Source organism: Leucoraja erinacea, chromosome 3 (genome assembly GCF_028641065.1).
Source record: "Leucoraja erinacea ecotype New England chromosome 3, Leri_hhj_1, whole genome shotgun sequence".
Lineage (NCBI taxonomy): Eukaryota > Metazoa > Chordata > Chondrichthyes > Rajiformes > Rajidae > Leucoraja > Leucoraja erinaceus.
In genome coordinates this window covers 8,603,217-8,623,438 of record NC_073379.1, presented here as the reverse complement: position 1 = coordinate 8,623,438, position 20,222 = coordinate 8,603,217, and the positions used below count along the sequence as shown (strand labels likewise).

At 44.9% G+C, this 20,222-nt stretch overlaps 1 protein-coding gene across 1 annotated transcript in view; it reads right to left on the bottom strand.

Moving 5' to 3' along the window:
- Window positions 1-20,222, bottom strand: part of si:ch211-197n1.2 (EF-hand calcium-binding domain-containing protein 6) — a 92,117-nt gene that overhangs the window by 7,786 nt on the left and 64,109 nt on the right. The window contains exons 13-16 of the mRNA XM_055632024.1: window positions 15,641-15,764; window positions 7,913-8,037; window positions 5,666-5,909; window positions 4,672-4,844 (exon numbers count right to left, since the gene is read on the bottom strand). Of these exons, the coding sequence (XP_055487999.1) occupies window positions 4,672-4,844; window positions 5,666-5,909; window positions 7,913-8,037; window positions 15,641-15,764 (666 nt within the window). The remainder of the gene's footprint in view (window positions 1-4,671; window positions 4,845-5,665; window positions 5,910-7,912; window positions 8,038-15,640; window positions 15,765-20,222) is intronic.

Below are 20,222 nucleotides of genomic sequence, written 5' to 3'. Positions count from 1 at the left end.
ACCCCGCCAGCCCGCATGCGTGCCAATACGTTGACGCATGGGGATATGCTTCTTTTAATCATATGAACAAACTATGCTCCGTGTACCGGAGGCATTAACAGGCTGCTCCAGCCGTATGCCTGTGCTAACACCTGGCAGGGTTGCAGTATTTCTCCCACTCCGTCATAGGGAGTATCGGAACGAGGTGACTCCGATTATGATGCTGGCTCATCCAGGTCATATGGGGGCCAGAGGCCTGATGTAGCAACACCTTGTGCAGGGTTGTGCTGTATTTCATCCCCTGATATACTCTGTTGAGGCTCCAGAAGGGAGCAAGGACTCTGAGTCACTAACAGATGCAATCTGTCTGGTAAGTACAATAAATAATGATTTATACCGACAGCAGAGGACCACGGCAGTGCGGAAAACCGATGGCCACTTTGGAGTCGCTGGCAGCGGCGATCTGCACAGCTAGTTCCGATTCGGCTCCTATAGGGAGCAGCTTGGCAACCCCGAGTCGGGGCAAAGCCAAAGCCAAGTCTGTGAGACAAGTCCTGTCGGACGATTCGGGATAAGAGGATTCTGTCCCCACATTTATGGCAGATGTGATTGGCCATTTGGCTCAATTGGAATATCTGATGGATCAGATGGTGGCACAAAATATGCTCCGTGTTATGGTTTCAGTCAGAGGACTGTGAAGCAATTCCTGATTAAGGCTTGCATTATGGTCAAGAGTTGACAGGGAACTCGTATTCCCACATCAAGAGGAGACTGTGTTTTCAGTTCTAGTCACAAGGTTCTGATTATATGTTATCAGCGGAATGTATGAATAACTAGATAATGCATCTTCTGCGGCAAGAGAAGCCAAAACATTTCCGTCCGTATGGTCAATAGAGGAACAGTGGTTCCAAGTGGAATCAGTGACATCTCACGGAGGATGAGTGGTCTGCCCAAGAACAAGAGGGGTATATTTCTGATACTTCTCAAGATTACAGAAACATGGAGCATGCCAAATCAGGTTAGGATTTGGCCAATCTGATCATGTGTTTAGTTACCCAGTTTAAGATGGATGATTGGCTTTCAGCAATTTAACTGATTCAGAGAATCGATCTTCAAGATGCATATTTTGCCATATCTATGCACATGAGGCACAGATTATCTGATGTTTTGATAACAATGCCAGTGGTGGAAGCTAATACTGCCCTACTCAGTTCAAAGGGCATTGTGTCATCGAGTTTTAGATAATATGCAAAATTTGTAGCTGATAAAACTTAGAGGTTTATCAGTAGATACCTCTTGCGATATTAAGGATGAGGCAACATGAAATTTAATAGTGCCAACTTTGCCTATTCATTCAGGCCATGGTAAGGCGGCTGAAGCAACTCCTATTTACTCGGTCACGAGTGATGGCTGGGGCAGCCTGTCTTCTTGGGCAGCTAGCTCTGCACGATTGTATGGGAAGTTTGTGAACAAAATATGTGAGTTACCTTTAAACAGAAGTAACAGAGGTTTGTGTGGCTTTCAGTTCGGGCCTAGAGAAGCATTTATGTGATAGCACAATTGACACTGCTTGTGCTGCTTTGTCATTCTCTATAGTACCATAAGTGGGACAATTAATGATGGGTTATTCACCCGCTGTTCACTTACGTTGTGCAAGGTGTCTTTTATATGACCACTCTAAAAGCCCACACTCATTGGAGTGTGCGATGTATATCAGTAAATTATTATGCAAATATTCTTCTACTGTATTCCTAATGGGAGCAGTATTTTTAAGTTGATTATGCTTTCAGCAAATGATTTCAGCACAAAGAACACAGTCATTACTCAATCTCTGGCTCGGTCTCTGGGTCATAACTGACATTAGGGTAGCTTGTTATGGGAATTATCTCATAAGCAAAATGGGCATGATTGGGTACATTTGGAGTGTCAGCATACCCAGTAGAGCAGAGATTGGGGGTGTCATTAGGTATGAAAGATAGTTTCTTTATTGTTATTCAATAGTCTCAAGATATTGCTGATGACTCATTAGCAGCCAATAGAATGGATAGTCCCCTTTCATCATACAGCAAGAGGCTTACATAGTGTGTGTTAATAAGTTATTAAATTTGGTTGAATATGTCTGGATATTTGCAGATAGAATTCTGCACAGTGTTGCATGAGTTATTGTCTAACTCAAAGTCAATTGGGACTATGGTCCGGTTAGGAACAATGGCCATGTATGAAAGTTAGCATCATGGTATTAATAACCCATGTTTTTCTACCATTAATGGTTTATCTGTTTAAGTGTTTCACACACAGATTGGGTTACTGCATGAAACCACAAAGCTTTGAAGGCTTCACGCAGTCACTCACGTGACTTCGAATATAAAATAGATAGATTGCACGAGAATTTACCGTTTGAAGTTTGATCTTTATTTTATGAGAAGTTGAAGTGAGGGAATACATGCCCTCCACTCCCAACCCTACTTCTCATAAAGATCATTCGGTAATTCTAAGGTCGTTAATCTTTCCATAGCTTAAGTTCAGCAACTAGTCTGTGGTTTCATACAGCTGCTCTGAAGATTGATGTGCATGCGGGCTGACGGGCTCTTCACATATTCCCTCATTTCAACTTCTCATTAAATAAAGATCAAACTTCAAAAGGTAAGTTCTCATTTAATCTTTCTATTCTTTGCCACAGCATACTGCGGAGGCCAAGTTAATAGATATTTTTAAAGTAAAGATAGATAGATTCGTGGTTAAATCTTTAAAATAGCGGAGTCAGGAGATATGGGGAGAAGGCAGGAACGGGGTTTTGGTTGGGGATGATCAGCCATGATCACATTGATTGGCAGTGCTGGTTCAAAAGGCCGAATGGCACTATTGTCTATTGTCTATTGATTAGTACAGGTGTCAGTGGTTGTGGGGAGAAGGCAGGAGAATGGGATTAGGAGGGAGAAATAGATCAGCCATGGTAAGATTGATGGGCCGAATGGCCTGAGAGAAGAGCATGGATACTATAGATATTCAGAACCTGTTTCCCAGGGTGGAGACGTGAAAGAGCAGAGGGCATAGCTTTAAGGGTCAGAGCGTAAAAGTTTTAAGGTGTTGAACGGGGCAGGTTTAGCTTGGTATCATAATGGGTGTGGACATTGTGGGTCGATGGGCATGTCCCTTTCAGCACTGTTCTATGTTCTATGTACAAATCCTTAATGGTAGGATTGGTGGAGCAGCAGTCGAGTTGCTACCTTACAGCGCCAGAGGACCCGGTTCGATCCTGACTACAGATGCTGCCTTTACGGAGTTTGCACGACTTCCCTGTGACCTGCATGGAGTTCTCCACTTTCAGGCATTATGAAGGAACTGCAAGGTCTAGTGGCTGGTTTTCTGAGCACTCTGACCAGGCAGCTCTTAAAAATGCATTTAAGAAAGACACAAAAAGCTGGAGTAACTCAATAGACAATAGACAATAGATGCAGGAGTAGGCTATTCAGCCCTTCGAGCCAGCACCGCCATTCAATGTGATCATGGCTGATCATCCCCAATCAGTATCCCGCTCCTGCCTTCTCCCCGTATCCCCTGACTCCGCTATCTTTACGAGCCCTATCCAGCTCTCTCTCAGCGGGCCAGGCAGCATCTCTGGAGAGAAGGAATGGGTGATGTTTCGGGTCGAGACTCTTCATCAGACTCAAGTTTACTCCAGCATTTTGTGTCCATCTGTGGTGTAAACCAGCATCTGCACTTTCTTGCCACACAGAATGAAGAGTTGGGGTTAAGGACAGGTGGGCAAGGAGGACAGACACGCGTAGGAAGGAACTGCAGATGCTGGTTTACACTGACGATAGACTCAAAATGCAGGAGTAACTCAGCGGGACAGGCAGCATCACTGACAATAGACAATAGACAATAGGTGCAGGAGTAGACCATTTGGCCCCTAGAACCAGCACCGCCATTCAATGTGATCATGGCTGATCATCCCCAATCAGTACCCCGTTCCTGCTTCTCCCCATATCCCCTGACCCCGCAATTTTTAAGAGCCCTATCTAGCTCTCTCTTGAAAGCATCCAGAGAACCCGCCTCCACCGAGGCAGAGAATTACGCAGACTCGCCACTCTCTGTGAGAAAAAGTGTTTCCTCGTCTCCGTTCTAAATGGCTTACCCCTTATTCTTAAACTGTGGCCCCTGGTTCTGGACTCCCCCCCAACATCGGGAACATGTTTCCTGCCTCTAGCGTGTCCAAACCCTTAACAATCTCTGGAGGGAAGGAACCCGAAAAGTCACCCAATCCTCCTCTCCAGAGATGCTGCCTGTCACGCTGAGTGACTCCAGCATTTTGCGTCTCACTTCCAGGAGGAAGGAAAGACGACCGATCGGGAGGGGTGGACAGAGCGGGTGGAATATTGGACGGAACACAACGACCCCCGCTTGTGCGCTGTGTGAATCCCACGACATTCGCTGCTCCTTTGAGCAGTTTAATGACTTCGCTTCACTCCCTCAGTCTTGGAGACAATTCGTTGTTCACCATTAAATGGTCCCATTCTCAGGCACTGCCGGCTCACAATGCAGTGTTTAATTCCCCGGGCAACTGCGACTCCGCACTGAAACCCTCGCATTTTTAATCCAAAATATGCCGGAGTAAATGTTATTGCCTTTGTCCGCGGGAGGACCAGGTCTAACCCAGCGGCCTGAGCGCACGAACTTAGTTGACCTTACCGTCCGTCCCCATTGACTTCGAATTTCTTCGCCAGCATTTCGCATTCGTATTCATTCAAATTTATACACAGCTCACTCAAGATATCCTTAAACTCCTCAGTGCTGGTAAACCCGGTGCGGTAAGGGTCAAGTTCCTGAAATTCCTTCCTCAGATCGTCCCACAGGTAATCAACCTGCAAGTTGAAGTCAAAGCGAACGGAATTGGAGAGAGAGTTCCCCGTTTACTTTGAAGGCACAGGCCCTTCGGCTCACCGAGTCCACGCCGCCCACCAACCAACACATCAACATGAGGGGGATGATCGGGTCGACGCACAGAGTTGGTTATCTTTGCACAGAGTAGGGGGGTCGGGGGAGTCCAGAACCAAGGGGGCACAGTTTCGGAATAAGGGGTAAGCCATTTAGAGCGGAGACGAGGAAATACTTTTTCTCACAGAGAGTTGTGAGTCTGTGGAATTGTCTTCCAGAGGGCGGTGGAAGCCGGTTCTCTGGATGCTTTCAAGAGAGAGCTAGATAAGGCTCTTAAAGTCAGGGGATATGGGGAGAAGGCAGGAACGGGATACTGATTGGGGATAATCAGCCATGATCACATTGAATGGCGGTGTTGGCTCGAAGGGCCGAATGACCTACGCCTGCACCTATTGTCTATAATTGAGGACCAGAGGATTTAGGTTTAAGGTGAGAGGTTGGGGGGAGGGGGGACATTTAATAGGAAACTGAGGGGTAACTTTTTACACAAAGGGCGGTGGGTTTATGGAACGAGCTGCAGAAGGAGGTAGTTGAGGCAGGGACTGTAGTAACGTTTAACAAACATTTAGACAGGTGCATGGATAGGACAGGTTTAGAGGGATATGGGACAAGCACAGGCAGGTGGGACTAGTGTAGGTGGGGCATGTTGCCTGGTGTAGGCAAGTTGGGCTGAAGGGCCTGTTTCCATCCTGTATGAATCTATGACTCTATCTATGACATTAAACCAACCACCCGGTGAGAAACTCACCTTGGCACGGACATTATCGACCAGGATGTCGGACGCACAGTTGAGGTTTTTCGAGCGCATTCTCAGATCGCAGTCCCCCTTTTTCGGGGGGCTTATTTTGGCGTTGGGGAAGCAGGCCGATTTGGGGGAGTGACCGAAATGTCTCACAAACTCCAGGAAGTCCAGGGTCTTGTCCTGGTTAGTGATCAGCGTCTTCCACAGCCTGCGAATCTCCCCCCGGGTTACCTCTGGGCAAATGTCAAAGCTGGGGTGGGGGAAACAAAGAGACCATTAATGATAGTGGTGGGTAGGTTCGAGAATAAAGTGGGGAGTCCACTTCAAACAGAAAACAAAGATGGCAATGAACATAGAGCATAGAAGGTGGACAAAAATGCTGGAGGAACTCAGCGGGTGAGGCGGCATCTATGGAGTGAAGGAATAAGGGTGACGGGTCATAGTTTAAGGATAAGGGGGAAATCTTTTACGACCGAGATGAGAAAAACATTCTTCACACAGAGAGTGGTGAATCTCTGGAATTCTCTGCCACAGAAGGTAGTTGAGGCCAGTTCATTGGCTATATTTAAGAGGGAGTTAGATGTGGCTAAAGGAAATTAGGGGGTATGGAGAGAAGGGCAGGGATGGGATACTGAGTTGGATGACCATGATCATATCGAATGGCGGTGCAGGCTCGAAGGGCCGAATGGCCTACTCCTGCACCTATTTTCTATGTTTCTATGTTTCTATGCCAAGTTAGACTAATCTCTGCCTGATCCACGTGATCCATATCCCTCCATTCCCTGCATCTCCATTGTGTCCATCCAAAAGCCTCTTAAACACCACTATCATATCCGCCTCCACCACCACCCAGTGTGTGGCAATGTCGTCAGGGCCCGGGTGGTACTAAAGAGAGACTAGGCCTGGTCCACGGGCACCCTGGGAGATTTCTGGGACCGCTGGACACCAAGGGGGATTGGATGCATCCTGGACCAGGATTGCAATATAGTTGTACAGCAGTTTACTGAGTGTAATTGTTTTGTCTTGTTTTATGGTGGTGGGATCTGCTTTGTTTTATTGTGTTGTAAATACTATTTTAATATTTGAATAAATATTTTGGATTAAAAAAAAAGTGTGTGGCAGTGTGTTCTAGGCCCCCATCCATTCTCTGTGTAAAAATAGCCTTGCCCTGTTCATCTCTTTTAAACATTGCCCCTCTCACCTTAAAGCTCTGTCCTCCAGATAGTGAATTACTTTCCCCATATTTATCAGTGAATGAACAATACTTTACCAGTCACATTGATATATATATTTTTTGCGTACACAAGGTATGCAAAGAGTCGCCATATAAAGGTTGGCGACAAAGTTACAAGTATCCCATTCTAACATTCAACTAAATGATCAGTAAAAACAAGGGGGCAGATTAATATCTCAATGGGGTTAGGTTAGGCAAGGGGGAGGTGCAGCGAGACCTGGGTGTCCTTGTACACCGGTCAGTGAAAGTTGGCGTGCAGGTACAGCAGGCAGTGAAGGAAGCTGATGGAATGTTGGCCTTCATAACAAGAGGATTTCAGTATAGGAGTAAAGAGGTTCTTCTGCAGTTGTATAGGGCTCTGGTGAGGCCACATCTGGAGTATTGCGTACAGTTTTGGTCTCCTAATTTGAGGAAGGACATCCTTGTGATTGAGGCAGTGCAGCGTAGATTGATCCCTGGGAAGGCGGGACTGTCATATGATGAAAGATTGAAAAGACTAGGCTTGTATTTACTGGAGTTTAGAAGGATGAGGGGATATCTTATAGAAACATATAAAATTATAAAAGGACTGGACAAGCTAGATGCAGGAAAAATGTTCCCAATGTTGGGCGTGTCCAGAACCAGGGGCCACAGTCTTAGAATAAAAGGGAGGCCATTTAAGACTGAGGTGAGAAAAAACGTTTTCACCCAGAGAGTTGTGAATTTGTGGAATTCCCTGTCACAGAGGGCAGTGGAGGCCAAGTCATTGGATGGATTTAAGAGAGAGTTAGATAGAGCTCTAGGGGCTTGTGGAATCAAGGGATATGGGGAGAAGGCAGGCACGGGTTATTGATTGGGGATGATCAGCCATGATCACAATGAATGGCGGTGCTGGCTTGAAGGGCCGAATGGCCTCCTCCTGCACCTATTGTCTATGTTTTTATGTTTCTAAAATATTTCTTGCAATATTCACTATGGTTATTAGCAGAATGATATCTTCATCTCGATACTGCCATTTCTTCATGAAGATATAAATTCACCGTTTCAGAAGCCGATACATGGTTTCATGGTTGAGTCGCTTTGAGTTAATTTCATCCAACTGTTCAAATTCTCTCTCAACTTCTTGGTATTGCTTGTACATCAAGGATTTAATAATCTTGAAGAGCTGTGTGGGGGAAAAGAGACTGCATTGACAAATGACACTCGGTTGACTAAACTGATAGAAAGATACACCAGCTCCACTCCGACCACCAATCACCCGTTCACACCAGTTCTATATTAACTCACTTTCGCGTCCTTTCCCTACACATTAGGGGGGCAATTTACAGGGGGACGGTTAACCTACAGACCGCGTGTCTTTGGGATGTGGGAGGAAACTGGAGCATCCGGAGGAAACCCACGCAGCCATAGGGAGAAGGTGCAAAGTGCACACCGACAGCATCCGAGGTCAGGATGGAACCCGGGTCTCCGGCGTCGCCCGGCCGTTAGTAAAACTTAATTGCCGGTGTATCTCTGTAAAACATTCTTTGGGAATGTTTCTGAATAAATAGAAGTCCCGGGTGGAACAGTATGGAGATGATGGCACGGAGACGCAGCGGTAGAGTTGCCACCTTACAGCGCCAGGGACCCAGGTTCGATCTTGACTACAGGTGCTGTCTGGACGGAGTTTGTACATTCGCCCTAAGCTTGACTAATCTTCTGGAATTTTTTGAGAATGTAAATAGACAAGGGAGAGCCAGTGGATGTAGTGGACTTGGACTTTCAGAAAGCCTTTGATAAAGTCCCACCCAGGAGATTAGTGGGCAAAATTAGGGCTCATGGTATTGGGGTATTAACATGGATAGAAAATTGGTTGACAGACAGGAAACAAAGAGTAGGGATTAACGGGCCCCTTTCAGAATGGCAGGCAGTGGCTAGTGGGGTACCGCAAGACTCATTGCTGGGACAGCAGCTATTTACAATATATATTAATGATTTAGATGGAAGGATTAAAAGCAACATTAGCAAATTTGCAGATGACACAAGGCTGGGTGGCAGAGTGAAGAGGATGCTATGAGGATGAAGGGTGATTTGGACAGGTTGGGGGAGTGGGCAGATGCATGGCAGATGCAGTTTAATGTGGGTAAATGTGAGGTCATCCGCTTTGGTGGCAAGAACAGGAAGGCACATTATTATCTGAATGGTGTCAGGTTAGGAAAAGGGGAAGTACAACGGGATCTGGGGATCCTTGTTCATCAGTCAATGAAAGTAAGCATGCAGGTACAGCAGGCAGTGAAGAAAACTAATAGTAAGATTAAACGAGAACTTACCAGTTTGAAGTTTGATCTTGATTTTATGAGGAGTTACAATGAGCGATTACGTGAGGAAGGGCCGTCCGTCTGCGCGTGCGTCAATCTTCAAAACAGCGGTGTTAAATCACAGGTAAAAAAGAAGACCTGAGAATAGTAAGATTGTGAAAAACTAGAACTTCCATATGACCTTGATAGTATGAGGGTGGGAGCGGTGGGCACGTAATCGCTCATCGTAACTCCTCATAAAATCAAGATCAAACTGGTAAGTTCTCGTTTAATCTTACTATTTTACTTCGGAGTCACGTTAGTGACTACGTGAAGATTTCAAAGCTCTGTGATTTCACGCCGGTTACGAATCCAGGCGTCACACACTGAATGGATTGACCATGGATGAGAGTATTATTAAAGCATTCAGACATAACGTAGTTAGTAAAGACACTGATGCTTTAAAATAAAGAAAAATAAATGTTTTATTAGCCTCCCCTCCGAACCTGTGGGAAAACTGGGTAACAGAACTTAAGATGGCACGAGCAAATACCCCTGAACGTTCTTTTGTTCACCCATCCTGCAGCCGCTAGGATGTCATCAAGGGGCACATCCATCATTCTAGCTGCCGACGTAGATGCAGCCCTGGTGGAGTGAGATTTAAAGATATGAGTATTTATTCCCGCTACCACCATTACCTCCTTTAACCATCTGGAGATAGTTTGTGTTGACACCTATCGGTGTGGTTTCTTGTGGCTGATGAGGACCGATTGTTCTGAGCCTCTGAGGTTTTCCGTGACTCTCAGGTAGTGGTGTAAATGTGTTACCACACACAATCGTTGGTCCTCTGGATATGCCAGGAACTGGATCTTCATCACTGGCATTCCTGGCCTGCTCTGTTTGATCAGGTCCTTGACAACGAATGTTATGTTATTCGTATTGCTGGTCATGTAGTCCAGTCGTAGTTTTTGTAGTGTCTGGACTCTTTGGGCTGTTATTAGCGCCATCAGCATAACCACTTTCAATGTTAGTTTTGACAAAAATAAGGCCATTGGCTGTCCCCATTGACGAAGTAAGGTCAGTACCATGCTCACATCCCATGTGTCCGTGTACCTAGGCCTTGGGGGTATCGAATTGTAAATTCCCTTCATGAATTTTATTACGAAGGGGTGCGTTCCTATCGACCCGTGCCCTGCCTCCAGTGTCAGATGGGAGGATAGTGCACATCTAGCACTGTTGATTGCGCTATAACTTAATATATAGTCATAGTACAGGGCTGATAGGAACTCCAAGACATCCGTTATCCGAACTGTGTTGTATGTTATATCGTTTGCATGGCAGAAAGCTTCCCACTTCTTAATATGAGTGACGTACTGTTTTTTGGTACTGTCCCTTCATGCCTTTGTGATGACATCCACAGTTCGTTTGGATAGTCCAATGTCTTGAGATGGCCTCCTCAGAATCTGCAAAACCAACAATTAATCCGGTCAGAAAGTGGATGGTTGCTCCCTGAAACTGGGTTTACTAGGAGATCTCTCCTCTTAGGTACAACCATTAATGGCTGGACTATGATCCCCAATATTTTCGGGAACCAGGCTTGTGTAGGCCAATCTGGTACTACTAAAATGCCTGTGGCTTTGTCTTGCTTGATTTTAGTCAAGCATCGGTTTATGAGGCAGAATGGTGGGAAAGCATAAATATACATTCCTCCCCAGTTCAGAGAAAAAGCATCCACTGACTCTGCTCCTGGGTCTGGCTCCCAGGACACATATCTGGGTAATTGATGGTTTAATCTAGATGCAAACAGATCAAATCTGGAGTGCCAAATCGTATAGTTATTTCATTGAATACCGTACGATTCAACATCCATTCTATATTATCATTAAACATTCGTGACCTTGCATCTGCCACCGTGTTATATCTTCCTGGTAGATATACTGCCATGACCCAAATATCCCTCTCGATGCACCAGTGCCAAATGAGGTTAGATAATCTGTCACAGGATACTGATTTTACACCACCCATGTGATTGATATATGCTACCGCAGTAGTGTTATCAATCTGAATTTGAACATGTACATGTTGCATGTTGTTACAGAGAGACTTGAGCCCATATTGTGCCCCCAACAATTCTAGGTAATTGATTCCATATAGTTGGAGTATAGTAGACTCTTGCTCATTCCATCTGCCTCCACAGCTCCTGACTGTGTTTGTGGCTCCCCATCCTAAACCGCTTGCGTCGGTTTGGAGAAACACTGATGGGCTCTCAAGTAAGATTTTTCTTGAGCTGAGTCTTATGTTTGCCATCCACCATTGTAGTTCAATAATGGCTTCAGCTGGTAACCGCATTGATTTGCCAAACTGACCTGCATGCAATTTCAATGCTCGTTCCTTTGCCCGCTGTAAATGCTGGTAATGCAAAGGTCCGTAGCGTACTGCAGGAAAGGCAGCTACCAATTTGCCAATTACACTTGCTGTTTGTCTGATAGTTGGTTTGTGTTTTTCTATCAGATCATTGCAGGCTTTCCTCAAGTCTTGTTGTTTGCCTTTAGGCAAAGTCACCAACATGGTTACTGTATTGATAGTAATTCCTAGGTAATCAATTACCCTGGTAGGAGTTAATTTTGATTTAACTGGATGGATTAGGAACCCAAGTTTTTCAAAACTGGGTTTTGGTTGCTTTGACTGTTTCTTCTGCCAATTCTTTGGTGACTCTAAAGATGAAAATGTCATCCAAATATGCCATGGCTATGTGATTTTGAGATCTTAGCAGCCCCAGAATTGGTTTCAGTAATTTGGTAAACAGTCTAGGGGCTGATGTCAACCCTTTGGCAGAGCCTTGTATTGCCATTATTGACCCATCCAGGTAAACATCAAATATCTCCTATACTCTTTGTGAATAGACACCGAATAGTATGCATCTTTGAGGTCGATGCATGCCATACAGCCATTTTTGGAAACCAACTGAGTTGCTGTTCCAAAATTGTCCACTTTAAAGTGTTTATATTGCACATATGTATTGAGTTCCGTAAGATCCAAAATAATACGGATCCCTCCATCTTTTTTCTCTTTTGGAAATAAATTGGATATAAATTGGTGAGGTTCTGTGTATGACCTCTCAATAACATATTGTCAGATAATGTTGCAATTTCTTTTTATATATTCATTGTCTCTTTTTGGGAAAAGACATATGTGCGAATATTAGAATGTGTTGGCGGTGGTGATGAATTCAAATTGAACTCAATTTTGAATCCTTCTATACTGTGCAGTATGAATGGATCCTTAGTAACCCAACACCATTCTTTTAAGAAGTATTTTAACCTTCCCCCCCACCTGTAAGTGAGGTTCTGTCTGGTATGTTCCCTGAGGTACTGGTTTGACTTACCTCTGTTGTTACTGGCGGCGTGGCGATGGTTTTCGTCCGCGAGGTTTGGGGAGCAGAGCTGGTGGTTGCTCTCTCCTCATCCTCGCTGTCGGCCTGCTGGGGCCTGCCCCTAAAAAAGACCTTGACTCAGGTGTGAATCTTCCTCCGGTGCCTGGCTCTCTAGGTGTAAAACGGCGAGAGCTGTAGGGGTGGAATCTCGTGGATGGACCCCTGGGTGTGGCCTGACCTCTTGTTATGAGGCGCACGGTTTTTGCCTCGTCATCCAGGTCCCGTACCTGTCTTGACAGGTCTTCCCCAAACAGGTAGTTTGCGGGCTGGATGTCGCTAGCTTTGCAAAGAGCTGCAAACTTCGAATTTATTGCTGGTTTTATTGCCTCTTTCCGAATGCAGTTTATTTCGAAGCGGGCATTACATAGCAGTGCCATGGTATCCTGTTCCCGGTCAGTGAGGAGGCCTCCTTCCACACCTCCTGCAGACGAAGTCATTCCAGACCCCAGCAGGTTTAATACTTTTTGGAACTTCAGTTCCTGGTTCCTGATGATGGGACCTATTTGCCCCCAAATTATACGGTTCACCGCTTGAACCTTGAGGGAAGCACAGTTAGATGGTGGGGGGTACCTGTTCAGGGTTTCTTCCTCCAATCTCCCCTGGGAGTGTTCCCCCCCCTGTGCTTCCAAACTCTGAATCCGGGTAATCCCCGTATGTACTTCCCCCTTCCATGGGAAAGACATATTGCTGCCCAGAGTATGAGGCTGCTGGCACGGTCTGTAGAAGGGACTCGTGCTGATATTGCTCCTTTCTCCAGAGTTTATCATTGTGGAGCAACTTCTCCACAAGCTGCTCCATGTGGGAGAGTCGTCCTCGGACGCTTCCCGATGAGGGAGGGTATCCCTCTTCCCCGGACTCATCCGAGTCTACGGGTCTGGCAGACTTATGGTGGCTTTACGTCCCGCCGGGACCACCACGGTGCTGATCTCCTGCACCAAGTCTGCTGCTGCCAGTTCTGATGCCGGCGGCAATGTCGGCGAGAATGTCCGTCGTCCGCTACCGGGAATGCTGCGGTCTTCGGCAGCCGGTTTCCCCGCGGACCGTCTCTTCGACATTTTTGGGGCTCTGAAAAACAAATAATTCCTTAGCCCGAACAGAAAGCGCAGGGTAAGTAGTTGAACTTTTCTTACCTGCCGCCTTTTTTTAAATCGCAACGGCTGGGAGGACGCAGTGCCTCTCCAGTCCGTTGCGCGCGTTGCTTTCAGACATAATGACGCGCACGCAGACGGACGGCCCTTCTTCACGTAGTCACTCACGTGACTCCGAAGTAAAATGGCATATTAGCCTTCATAACAAGAGGAGTTGAGTATAGGAGCAAAGAGGTAATTTTGCCGTTGTGCAGGGCCCTAGTGAGACCACACCTGGAGTATTGTGTGCAGTTTTGGTCTCCATATCTGAGGAAGGACATTCTTGCTATTGAGGGAGTGCAGCGAAGGTTTACAAGGTTAATTCCCGGGATGGCGGGACTGTCATATGTTGAATGAATGGAGCGGCTGGGCTTGTATACTGGAATTTAAAAGAATAAGAGGGGGTCTTATTGAAACAGATAAGATTATTAAGGGTTTGGACACGCTAGAGGCAGGAAACATGTTCCCGATTTTTGGGGGTCCAGAACCAGGGGCCACAGTTTAAGAATAAGGAGTAGGCCATTTAGAACCGAGATGAGGAAAAACCTTTTCACCCAGAGAGTTGTGAATCTGGAATTCTCTGCCTCAGAAGGCAGTGGAGGCTGATTCTCTGGATGCTTTCAAGAGAGAGTTAGATAGAGCTCTTAAAGATAGCGGAGTCAAGGGATATGGGGAGAAGGCAGTAACAGGATACTGATTGTGGATGATCAACCATGATTACATTGAATGGCGGTGCTGGCTCAAAGGGCCGAATGGCCTACTCCTGCACCTATCGTCTATTGTCTATTTTCCCTGTGACCAAGTGGGTTTTCTCCGGGTGCTCTGGTTTCCTCCCACGTTCCAAAGAAGTACAGGTTTGGAGGTTAAGTGGCTTGGTGGTAAAATTGTACATTGTCCCTAGTGTGTGTAGGATAGTGTTAGTGTGTGGGGATCGCTGGTCGGCGTGGACTCTGTGGGCTGAAAGGCCTGTTTCCACACTGTATTACTAAAGTCTAAAGTCAGTCGCATTTATAGTGAACTATTCAAGCAAATCTTAGCAACTGTTAGTTAGTCTTTCACCTGTAACTGAGGAATCAGTATTGGTCGTTGTGTTAAAGTATAAATAGAATATTCATTAGATATTCATTATGAATTACGGTTAATATTGTAATGAAATTCTTACTAGCAGCAGCACAACAGAATATGTAAACATAGTACACTGAATCAATATGATAAAGGCAGACACGCAACACATGTTCACACACACACACACACACGAATATATATACATATACACACACACATATATATATATACACACACATGTATATATACACACACACACACACCAACACACACAACTCACACACACACACACACACACACACACACACACACACACACACACACACACACACACACACACACACACACACACACACACACACACACACACACACACACACACACACACACACACACACACACACACACACACACACACACACACACACACACACACACACACACACATATACACACACACACATATACACACACACACACACACACACACACACACACACACACACACACACACACACACACACACACACACACACACACACACACACACACACACACACACACACACACACACACACACACACACACAAACAAACACACACACACACAAACACACACACACACACACACACACACACAAACACATATATACACACACACACACATATACACACACACATACACACATAAACACACACACATACACACACATATACACACACACACACACACACACACACGCATATAATAGAGCAATCTTTGGAAGCTGTGAGTCATTCTCAATACAAGTTGAAGGTGTAATTAATAGTTGGATACATGGGTTGCTTCTGAAATACATTGAGGTGAGATTCTATTCTAACTCAGCACCTGCTCGCTAGTTCTGCCGTAACTTCTGTCTTTATCCAGTTGACCGGTGAACGGTTCCTCCGGAGGCCCCCTCTGTCCGGGTAGAATCACGGACTTCTCGTCGAAAAGACTCGAAACTCCTTTCCTGTCGAAAGTGAATAAATGAATGACTGTGTTCCGTCGGAATCATCTGCACCTCTTGGATGATCTCTGCTGTTTCATGCGGGATAGATTGTTATTGACAAATGCCCGTGAATGGAGTAACTCAGCGGGTCAGGCAGCATCTGCGGAGAACATGGCTGGGTGACGTTTCACAGAGTGCTGGAGTAACTCAGTGGGTCAGGCAGCATTTCTGGAGAACATGGATAGGTGACGTTTCATGTCGGGACCCTTCATTAGTTCATAAGTTCATACGAGCAGAATTAGACCATTCGGCCCATCAAGTCTACTCCATCATTCAATCATGGCTGATCTATCTCTCCCTCTCAACCCCATTCTCCTGCCTTCTCCCCATAACCCCGGACACCCGTACTGATCAAGACTCTTCTTTAAACTGATCGAGAGGGGGCAGGGTTAGTTGGAAAAGATTTCTCCCCACAGCAATCAGTTTGAAGGGTCCCGACTCAACCTGTCCCAAAAGAAAAAATTGGTCATTAAACATATGGATATGGAACTAATTCTTACACATTCTAAAAATGTAAATAATTAGCAGAGTATTTAATATAACAGCATTTACATAGCAGCCAAAATGTAGAAATATGGAACTACGGATACAGGTTTACATAAAAGGACATATAATGCTGGAGTAACTCAGTGGGTGGGGCAGCATCTCTGGAGAACATAGACAGGTGATGTTTCAGGTAGGACCCTTCTTCAGACTGATCCGACCCGAAACGTCACCTATCCATGTTCTCCAGAGATGCTGCCAGGCCAGCTGAGTTACTCCAGCACTTTATGTGTTTTTTGTAAACCAGCGGCTGCAGTTCCTTGTGTCTGCTGTTGCCATTGTTTGTCGGACTGATGTTGGACTCGTGTTTGACCGCAAGGTGACAGTTCCCACACACACACGCACGCAGAGCGTCCCACACACACACACACACACGCCTGGTGTCAACAGGTGGAAAGAATATTACTGGGTGAGCATATTGGTGATAATAATCACAATTGAGTAAGGTTCAGCACAATCATGGGAAAGGACAAAAATAAATAGATGAAATACTGGAAGGCAAGAAGCAATTGAGCAGAAGTGGACAATGAGATGGGTGGTGCAGCGGGAGAGTTGCTGCCTCACAGCGCCAGAGACCCAGGTTCCATCCTGACTACGGGTGCTGTGTGTACGGAGCAAAACGTTCACCCTGCAAACACATGGGTTTCCTCCGGGTGCTCCGGTTTCCTCCCACACTCCAAAGACGTGCAGGCTTATAGATTGATTGGCTTGTGTTAAATTGTAAATTGTCCCTACTGTGTGGGAGAGTGCTGGTGTACGGGGTGATCGCTGGTCTGCACGGACCTGGTGGGCCGAAGGGCCTGTTTCAAGGTTTGTTTATTGTCACATGTACCAATTAAGGTGACATTCAGATTGTCAAACAGTCATACAGTCAATAAAGAGCAACAAGACATCCAAATACATTTTTAACAGGAATATCCACCACAGCGACTCCCCCACATTCCTCAGTGCAGCGTAGGTTTACAAGGTTAATTCCCGGAATGGCGGGACTGTCATATGCTGAGAGAATGGGTGACTGGGCTTGTACACTCTGGAGTGTTAGGGATGAGAGGAGATCTTGTTTCCACATGTAAGATCATTCTGGGTTTGGACTCTTAAACCAACAACCATCTTTGGAGTTGATGAGGCCAGAACCCGGAAGTACAGTTTGAGACTTAAATGGTAGGCATTTAGAACGGAGTTTCTGAAACACTTTTTCACACAGAGAGTTGTGAGTCCCTGAAATTCTCTGCCTCAGAGGGCGGTGGAGGCCGGTTCTCTGGATACTTTCAAGAGAGAGCTAAATAGGGCTCTTAAAGATAGTGGAGTCAGGGGATACGGGGGAAGGCAGGAACGGGGTACTGATTGTGGATGATCAGCCGTGATCACATTGAATGGCAGTGCTGGCTTGAAGGGCCGAATGGCCTACTCCTGCACCAATTGTTTATTGTCTATTGTTTCACTGTGATGGAAGGCAAAACATGTTCAATCGTCTCCCCTTCTTCTGCACTGTATTTCTAAAGACAAAAGACTAAAGTGTGAACTTTTTACAATTTCATCCAAAAAGAAGTAGTTGGGAAGGTGAGATAAACTGAGTAGAAAGATGGGAGAAGAAATTCCCAAACTCCCAAATCCCAAAGCAAAATACAGATATGGGCTCTAAATTTAAATCCACTGTCAACCTTTTTATTTTTGTATGAACATTGAGAAGTAAACACCTATGGGATTAACATGCAGTTGAAATTGTGGTTGAAATAAAAGTTTAATAGGATAAATATTACTTTCTGGAATTATTTATTAGCCAAAGTATCAGTAGCCGACATCCATTAAACTAGGTTCTGTAACTAAACATATTGTATTGGAATCATATTTATGGATCTCACAAGCTCAAAATCCCTTGGAGAGAGATGTGGGCCAAACGCGGGCAGGTAGGACTAGTGTAGATGGGACATGTTGGTCGGTGTGGGCATGTTGGGCTGAAGGGCCTGTTTCCACACTGTATCATTCTGTGACTCTTAAACCAACAACCCTCTGTGGAGTGATGAGGCAGATCCGGAAGTAATAAATGAGACTTAAATGTACATTCAAGTTTCTGATATAGTCGTTGACTGGGTGACACCGCACGGGTCACATTTACTGATTATCCCGAATTGCCCTAAATGTTTGTGGCACCCCTTCCTTCCCTGGATCACTCTTGCTTTTGTACCGAGGATGCCCTGATGACAATGATTCAGGTGATGACCGTGATTAGAACGGGTGTCAAGGGTTACGGGGCGAAGGCATGAAGATGGGATTAGGAGGCAGAGATCAGCCATGATTGAATGGCGGAGTGGACTCAATGGGCCGAATGGCTTAATTCTACTCCGATACCTTGTGAATGTGATTCATCTTGATCCAACAGTGATAATGAATATTAACGAACAATAATGATAACGGCAGTGATATTGAATGATAATGGCAGAGAAAATGTATGAAATACATGTATGAAAATGTATGATAATAAATAATAAAGGCAGTGATAAAGAATGATAATGGCAGATAATGAATATTAATGAATGATAGTGGTAGCAATAATGATGATAATGACAATGATAATGAATATTAATGACTGATAATCAATGATAATAAATTTGGTAATGTACCAACTAATAATCATAGGTGATGACAATGATAATGATGACAATGACAATGACATTGATGATAATGACAATGACATTGATGATGATGATGATAATGATGACAATGATAATGATGACAATGACAATGACATTGATGATAATGACAATGACATTGATGATGATGACAATGACATTGATGATGGTTGGGTACTTTCCGGCGCCGGCGATTCGGCACCGCTGTTTCGGCGTCTCCGTTTTGGAGGGTTCATTTCCCTATGGCACATTAGCACAGTCTTATGTCAGTGCTAATGCTAAATACATATGACAAAATAAATTCAAGAGCATGCTGTAGTGTGAATAGAAAACATATTAAATGAAATGCAGGTCGGTAAATTTTGATGAACTTTCTAAAATGTTAAAAAAACCCCCATCGGCCATCCTTCATGAAAAGCAGTCCTGAATGCTAACCCGAACCCTAACCATAACCCTCCAAAACGGAGACGCCGAAACGGCGGTGCCGAATGGTACCATTCCGATTGATGATGATGACAATGACATCGATGATGATGACAATGACTGATGATGATGACAATGACATCGATGATGATGATGACAATGACATCGATGATGATGACAATGACATCGATGATGATGACAATGACATCGATGATGATGACAATGACATCGATGATGATGACAATGACATCGATGATGATGACATCGATGATGATGACAATGACATCGATGATGATGACAATGACATGACTGATGATGATGACAATGACATTGATGATGATGACAATGACATCGATGATGATGACAATGACATTGATGATGACAGTGATGATGAATAATGACAATGATAATAAATGATAATGACCGTGAGGATGAATAATAATGACCGTGAATAATTAATAATTGTGGAATATTGTGAGCAATTTTGGCCGCCATATCTGAGGAAGGATGTGCTGGCTCTGGAGAGGGTCCAGAGGTTTACAAGAATGATCCCAGGAATGATTGGGTTAACATATGATGAGCGTATGATGGCACTGGGCTTGTACTCGCTGGAGATTGGAAGAATGAGGGGGGGACCTCATTGAAATTTACCAAATAGTGAGAGGCCTGAATCTGTGGAATTCTTTCCCACAGAAGACTCTGGAGATAAGTCAATGGATAATTATAAGGCAGAGATAGATAGGTTCTTGATTAGTCAGGGGATATGCGGAGAAAGCAGGTGAATGGGGTTAGGAGGGAGAGATAGATCAGCCATGATTGAATG